This window comes from Calliphora vicina, chromosome 1, assembly GCF_958450345.1.
Source record: "Calliphora vicina chromosome 1, idCalVici1.1, whole genome shotgun sequence".
Lineage (NCBI taxonomy): Eukaryota > Metazoa > Arthropoda > Insecta > Diptera > Calliphoridae > Calliphora > Calliphora vicina.
In genome coordinates, this window is record NC_088780.1 from 99183439 (window position 1) to 99191439 (window position 8001).

At 29.5% G+C, this 8001-nt stretch overlaps 1 protein-coding gene across 1 annotated transcript; it reads left to right on the plus strand.

Moving 5' to 3' along the window:
* Positions 1 to 329: 329 nt before the first annotated feature.
* On the plus strand, positions 330 to 7170 carry alpha-Man-Ib (alpha-Mannosidase class I b). The gene is made up of 7 exons (XM_065498204.1): positions 330 to 771; positions 844 to 1134; positions 3417 to 3966; positions 4040 to 4188; positions 4250 to 4441; positions 4510 to 4697; positions 6229 to 7170. The coding sequence occupies exons 1-7, from the start codon at positions 655 to 657 to the stop codon at positions 6875 to 6877; spliced, it is 2136 nt and encodes a 711-aa protein (XP_065354276.1). The 5' UTR covers positions 330 to 654; the 3' UTR covers positions 6878 to 7170.
* The last annotated feature ends 831 nt before the right edge of the window (positions 7171 to 8001 follow it).

An 8001-nucleotide genomic window follows, 5' to 3' on the forward strand; every position in this document is an offset into this window, starting at 1 on the left:
TAGTAACTTAGCTAAAACACAAACCTATTGTAAAGATACCCAACAGCTGTTTGTAGTTTGAGAATCACTGCTCTCATTTGTAAAATAGAGTTGCTAATAAAACACAAAATCAATATTTTTTAATTATTTATTAAAACGATTTGGTTATAAAACCACCAAAACGAAAATAAACAATAAAAAAATATATAAATATATTTATTTCGTTAGTAAATAATTACATTTATTTAATGATTATGCTTAATTTGACATTTTGGGAATTGTTATTATTACAAAGGGTGGCAATGCCATTATTTTTTAACAATTGACAATTTTTCATTCGTCTTGCGGATTCTGTGAAAAAAAATTGAGCTGGGCAAAATTTTATATAAAAGTTGTTAAAAAAAATAAATTTATTTATTAAAATATAAATAACTAAAGTATTTTTAAGTAGGAAATAAAGTTGGGTCACTATTGAATAAAATCTAAAAGATTCAAAAGTATTTGTGAACATCGCTAAAAGAAGTGCAAAAATAAAATGTTTGCTTGAATGAGTTGTAATGCGGAAAACAATGATTTTCATTAATTTTTCAATGATAGTATTCAATATCGATTAAATATTATATAGATTCTGGCTAATAGTTAACAAAGCGAGTAATTAAATATAAAAATAACAAAATGCTGGAAAAATCAGATCATGTAGCGCTTACACTTACGACCGGCAGCGTTGGTGGCATTGAGGAGTCACCAAATGGTAACAGCAATTTACCCAGCTCTCGTAAAAGCTTAAGACGTGTAAGTTTTGCCATATAAAATCTTATATTAAATATTGCCTTTAATGAGTACAATTTTTTTTTGATGTTTTAGTACTGGAATCAACTACCTCGCTGTCAACGTAATCTCATTATTTTAGGCATTTCTGCCATGTGCATAACTTTACTTTTCCTACTGCCGTCCGACCAACTGGACCTCAACAGTAAACAATCATTAACCGGCGGTGTCTTACCCTATCGCGATACTAATGAAAAAATAAACCTGGGCAGCTTAAGAAATAATAATTACTCCAATGAAGGTCAAGAGGCTCCTGCAGCTGCTGCAAATGATAATAAAAATGTATATCCTAATTCAGATACTGATAATGCTCAAAGTGAAAATGAGGTAAGTTAAGTAATTCATTAAATTTATTATATTTGCTTAATAAAAATAGTAAATAAAAGTAGTAATTAAGATAAGAAAACAATAATATTGATTTTCACACCATATTCTTTATCACTTTCTGCTCACTTCACTGCTCGCCGCCAAAAGTATTATTTTGTTCTTATCACCATTAAATCATAAATGGACAACGTGTGACTTGTAATAATGATTGATATTTATTTGTTAAACATGCATAATTACTAATTGTTTTAGTAGTGCCACCTAAAGAACGTTTTGTAGGTGGTAATTTATAAATTTTAATTAAAGTTTTTCTTATTTGTATACAAACACTTTTAGCTCAAATATCTTTAGAAAGTATGGTTATCAGAGGCAGATTTGTGCTAAATTATTTTATTTACATGAAATATTTTTAATATTTTCCTTTTTTTGATGCGTTGATGGAATTGTCTGGTGGATTTTAATGTTTACCTACGAGCCTTGTTAGTACATCGGCATGACTAAAATATTATTTTATATCAAAGTCTTATGAGAGTAAAATTCATCATCTTTCTTCCAAAAACAATTTTGTGATAACTTTGTACAGATAATAAAAGCGCTAGGGAAGACGGGACCATGTGGTGTATGGCTTTAATGTTATTATCGGAATATGTTTGTTTTATGACAGCTCCGATGCCTTGAAATGATGTTTCAGCAGCAATATGTTTAGGAAAGTTAGCGATGTAGTGCTTTAAAATTAATTCCGATGTTAAAATCCTCTTCAATTCTTCCAGTGATTTTTGTTGTTTTAGTGTATATTGAAACCATTGCTCCATTTAGATAAATCAACCAGGAGTTCCATATTTGTATTGATTTATTGCTATCTTATATATTTATATATTTATTTATTGTGTGTTGCAGTAGGTCAGTATTTCTTTCCATAACCACAATTACATTGGTCTTTTTGAATAACAAGATTGCGGTGAAATGAACTTAAGTTTTTGCGGTAATAGTACGAGGGTGGGTCAAAAAGACCGTGCCGAAATAAAACTGGTTTTTTGAATAAAAAAATATTTTATTTATAGTCACCTTTGAGCGCAATGCACTTTGTCCAACGTTTATCCAATTTTTGTTATTCCTTCCAAAAAATAAGATTTGTCGAGGTCATCAAAAAAGGTATTATAAGATTATTTTTTCGTTCTAACTAGAAATAGTTACTCGAGGCTAAACGGAGAATTAATAGATTTTTGCTATGGAATCTGCACATTTCTGTACCCTTTTGTGCAACCAATTGTGAGCGAAAAGCTTTCTCATACCAAAATGATCATTCAAAATTGAAACCACTGAGCCATGTGAGGTGCCTATGGATTCCACAATCTCTCACACTTTTAATCTCAGATGATAACTAGTGGGTCGATTATGGATGGCAACCAAACTTTCGAAAACTTTAGTTGTCACACTAAAATCCTCTAAAACGGAATATATCACTGGATTATTATTCTACAACCCAATATTAAGTTTACGTGTATCAGTGTTTAGTGTGTCAACATGTAATTAAACATATTTATGTTGGTACAATAGGTCGGCAATGATTTCTTTGATTTCAAGTTACATATGTATATATTCTCCAAATGATAGCAGATTAAAGATTAATTTTAGAAAGAAAAATATACACGGATATTTCAAACTTAAAATAGTTTTATTTTTCTAAAAGATCCTGAAAAACTATTGACTATTTACTTTAATATTATAAAGATTTTTCTCCGTACTGTAAGTTATTTTGTCTTCACCTTCATTACAGTTTAAAGTCATATAAATTATGGTTTTTGATCAGATATAATATTAAAACCTCACACTGTGCAACGTCTATAAAACCCAATATTATAAATATAACATTTCAAAACGTGACAACTTCTATTTTTCATATTTATTACTTATTGATAAAAAAATATGTGGTATAGGTCAGTATTTTTAATCTTAAATGCAGGTAAATTGGTCATTAAGAATATGAGTGATTGGGGGCAACGAACCTATATTTTTGCGATAATAAAATTTCAATTGTTTTCACTTTGATAGTATCAAACAGAAACCGAAAAAAAACTCATCCACATATTCATTACCACGTATATTTAGTTATGTTCATGTGATGAGGCACACATTCAATATTGAAATAGTAGAGTTTTTCTGAAATTGCGATTTCAGAGGCACTTGAGCTCTTTATGATAATCTTAGACTCAAGAATAATTAATAATTGAATTTGTATTCCATTTATCTAATCTAAATCAATTGCTTTACAATTTCATTAGCATAATGTAGCTCAACAAAAACGTGAACTCCCGCAAGCCGATCAACAAGTCGAAGATGTTGTAAATTTACCGCAAACACAAAGAAACCAGAACCATTTAGCTCAAAATCAAATTAGTGCTCAAAATCTCGATGAACCCTTTGGAAAAGTTAAAATACAAAATATTAATAACAATGATTTGAGTGACAATACGCCCGAGGTTAAAATAAGTAATGTACATTCAAACAATGTCGAAGACGATCGCCAAACCATAGAATCAGCCGTACAGGATCCACTTAGTTTGCCGGGCACTAATGGTGTAACAATTGAAGAATTTTTGGGACGTATTGATCTTAAACATTTGCCCAAAAAACAACATTTTCATGGGGCGCGCAATGAAAAGCAAGAGGCTGTGGTAAATGCTTTTAGACACTCATGGACTGGTTATAAAAAATACGCCTGGGGTCATGATAATTTAAAACCCATATCGGAATCTTCACATGATTGGTTTGGTTTAGGTTTGACTTTAATTGATTCATTGGATACGATTTATATAATGGGTTTGGATGATGGTAGGTGTTATGATAAGTATTTAAACCTAGATGTTTACTTAAATTTGTATTAAATTGATTTTTTTTCTTTCAGAATTTACTGAGGCCCGCAACTGGATTAGTGAAAATTTGAATTTTGATGTAAACCGTGATGTTAACTTATTCGAAGTTACTATACGTGTTTTGGGTGGCTTATTATCCGCGTATCATTTAAGTGCTGATAAGGTTTTTCTACAAAAATCGGTTAGTACTTTATAAAGTTTTTTAATTATACTTTTTTCTTAAAATTTTGATTTATTTTCAGATTGAATTAGGCAATCGCTTGCTGCCTTGTTTTCTTTCGCCTTCTGGCATTCCGTATTCCGATGTTAATTTAGCTGCTTTATCTGCTCATGCACCCAAATGGTCGCCCGATAGCTCAACTAGTGAAGTTACCACAATACAATTGGAATTTAGAGATTTAAGTAGGATAACAAATGTTACTTTATATGAAAGTGTAAGTGTGGAACAACAAGTTATTTAAAATTTTCTTATTTTATATATTTTTTTTAAATTTTATTGTAGGTTTCTCATCGTGTCAATGAAAAAGTCCATGCTCTTGAAAAGAAAAATGGTTTAGTGCCCATTTTCATTAATGCCAATACCGGCACATTTAGAAATTATGCCACCGTGTCTCTGGGTGCCAGAGGTGACTCCTACTATGAGTATCTTGTAAAGCAATGGATTCAAACTGGCCACAAGGAAAATGATTTGTAAGTGTATTTAAAGTATTATTTTTTGAATTTAACTTGTACGAAAATTGTTGGAAAATTTAATGAATTTAGAATTTTTTGGAGCCCCTTATTTTGTTAAATACTTCAACTCACCTTGAAAATATTTCTGTTTAAATTTTTGAATAACAAACACAATTTTTAGGAAAATTTTCTCAAAGGGAGATGAAGCGATTAACAAAATAATTTATATTTTTTGCGAAACAATTTAAGTTGTTAAAACTGTTTGCTGAGAGGACAGTATAGACATTATGACCAGTAGTTGTTTGTAATTTTTAGTTGTTATTTAAAAAATTCACGATAAGTTTTTCATCCGCCTGTCTATTGAAATCAACATTCCGAAGCCCCCATAAACTTATGGGCTTATAACGAATTATACAATATAGAACATCGGTTCAAGTACAGTGTCGTTCAAAAGAAATTGTCCAAAATTGCTTTAATACTACCTATAAACAAAATATACGTTACGAAAAGTCCCAACCCTGATTTACTAAAAAACACATTTTTCTTTCATACAACTTTATCTCAAACTTCCTTGGCTTCATCGATAAATATAACTGAATCCTACTGCCTTTGTATGAATTTGCCTTTTATATAAAACAAGCAGGACGAAGGCCACAGTAGCCAGTTTCCTAATTTCTTGTTATATTGATATGTAAATTTAATTTGCTATTAATAAATAATAAAATAATAAAACAAGCTGTCTCGGCAAACGTTGTTCTGCCATACAAATTATTTCTAGTGAATATTTTGGTTCCAGCGGTATGAAATATACTCCACGACCTATTCTCATACTTACCAATTATACAAACATAATTTCATAAAAATCGGTAGAGCCGTTTCGTTCTGTTTGAATTATTTGGATATTTTGATAATATAAAAATACTTAAATCGCGATTGAAAAATGTGTAAATTTGGGGTTATATGTATTTTTTGATGCCAAATAAAACAAATGCAAAAAAAGTTTTTGGGCAAAAAATGGAAACATTTTTTCTGGATATTGACCCTCTAATGACCTAGCAGTATGAAATAAACTTTACGACCTATTCTCATGTCTACCAAACATACATACAAAATTTCATTAAAATCGGTTGAGCCGTTTCGGAGAAGTTCAAACACTATCATTGTGACACGAGATTTTTATATATTAGAAATTCAAGTTATCTGGTAGGGTTATCTGATAGCGTTATAGTAGTAGGGGTATTCGTTACCCCAATCTAGATTTTTTTTAATTGAAATTGATTGAAAATAGGTCCAAATGTGTTCTTTTTCGCTTTAATGGATAGGTTAATCAATCAGTAAGTTTATGCTATGGACTGAATGGTCTCTCCATAAGTATGTGATAAATGTAAGCCATGCATTAGATGATTAAGGTATAAAAACAGATATAAATTCTATTTTCTACAAAACAAACAAATTCATAATATAATTTTGTTTAATTAGTCGGTCTTTTTCGGCTTCATAACACGTTACGTAACTGATTTTAAAATATTTAAACCCCCCTAAATAATAGCTTGGTAACGGACTATATACGTGCCATCGATGGCGTATTTTCGCAATTGTTGCGACGAACTCCCAAAGAAAATCATGTTTACATCGGCGAACTTATTAATGGCAAAGAGTTTAAACCTAAAATGGACCACTTAACCTGTTACCTACCTGGAACTTTACTGTTGGGCCATCATTATGGCATGCCAGATTCTCATTTATTATTAGCCCGCGATCTCTTGGAAACCTGTTATCAAACTTATATGAAACAACCAACACAACTAGCTCCAGAAATTTCTTATTTTGCCGTGGGCGAACACGAGGAATTGGATATTTATGTGAAACCGAATGATGCTCATAATCTATTGAGACCGGAATTTGTGGAAAGTCTATACTATTTCTATGCGCTGACCGGTAATCGAACATATCAAGAAATGGGTTGGAATATATTCCAGGCTTTTGAAAAGTATACCAAAGTTACTCATGGTTATAGTTCGATTGGTAATGTGAAGAATATTTTCAATACCAGACTGCGTGATATGATGGAAAGTTTTTGGTTGGGTGAAACCCTTAAATACTTTTATTTACTATTTAGTGATAATCCCAAAGAAATTGATTTAGAGCAATGGGTTTTCAATACGGAAGCGCATCCTTTACCTATAAGAAAAAACTAAAAAGTAAACTAAACTATGTAAGAGTCTGAATTTCAAAACGAAACTAAAACAAATCAAGCAAACAAACATTTGCGATAATTGTAAATATGTACGCGTATATATGTTTAAGTTATTGTATTTTTTTTTTTTAATTTTCAATTAATAATTTGTGTATAAGTGTTGTCTGTGTACAAAAGTGCTGTGCATAAGAAAAAAAACAATTTTTATTTCTTATATTAATTATAATAATTTATTATAAAACATATATTATACAAATTGCAACGAAACGTACATGATATTAACTAAAAGCTGATGGAAAATTATAATAAAGAAAGAAAACCTAAAAATGTGTTTAATCATATTTTCCTATATATATATTTTACGTTTCGTTGCACTTAAAATTGTAATTATAGTAGAAAATAATGTCTGTAGTTGAGTATTTTTTTAGTATAAAAATTATAACTTAAACCAATAAGCAAGCGTTAAAGCCAAATAGCTAATGATATCATAACATTCACCAATAATGATATTTGTCTCTCTAATTAAACTTAATATATTATATAAATATACATACATATTATTACGTAAACAGAAAAAAAAAACAAACGAAAACATTACTAAAATAGTTACTATTATTATGAATTTTAAGCAATATTTATACTCCAAATATCTTAAAACTTATTTAACACAATCAATTTTTTATTATTTTATTTAATTAATTTATGATATTGCAATAATATCATAGAATCTATGTGCATTTAATGTATTTTGTGTTTTTTTTTTGTTGTAAATTAAACATCATCATATTTTAATTAAAATAATTGATATTTTTCATTTAATTATCAAGTCAACAATTTATATAATACGTCCATTGTAATATTGATTTATATTTATTTAAAGTAAAGTTTGCAATCAAAAAAATATACATTTTCAAATAGATTACACTGAGAAAAAAGAAATTTCAGCCTTAATGTTTCGAAATTCGGCCAAATACCGAAATTTTGGCTTAATCAGAAACAAATGCACAATATCTAGTTAGAATTCTAATAAAAGCATAATATTAGAAATCACTTGATACTAAGAACTTTGACAGCTATTTAGGTTTACAGCAACAGTGTGGCAATGTTTTTGTTCGAATCGAATTA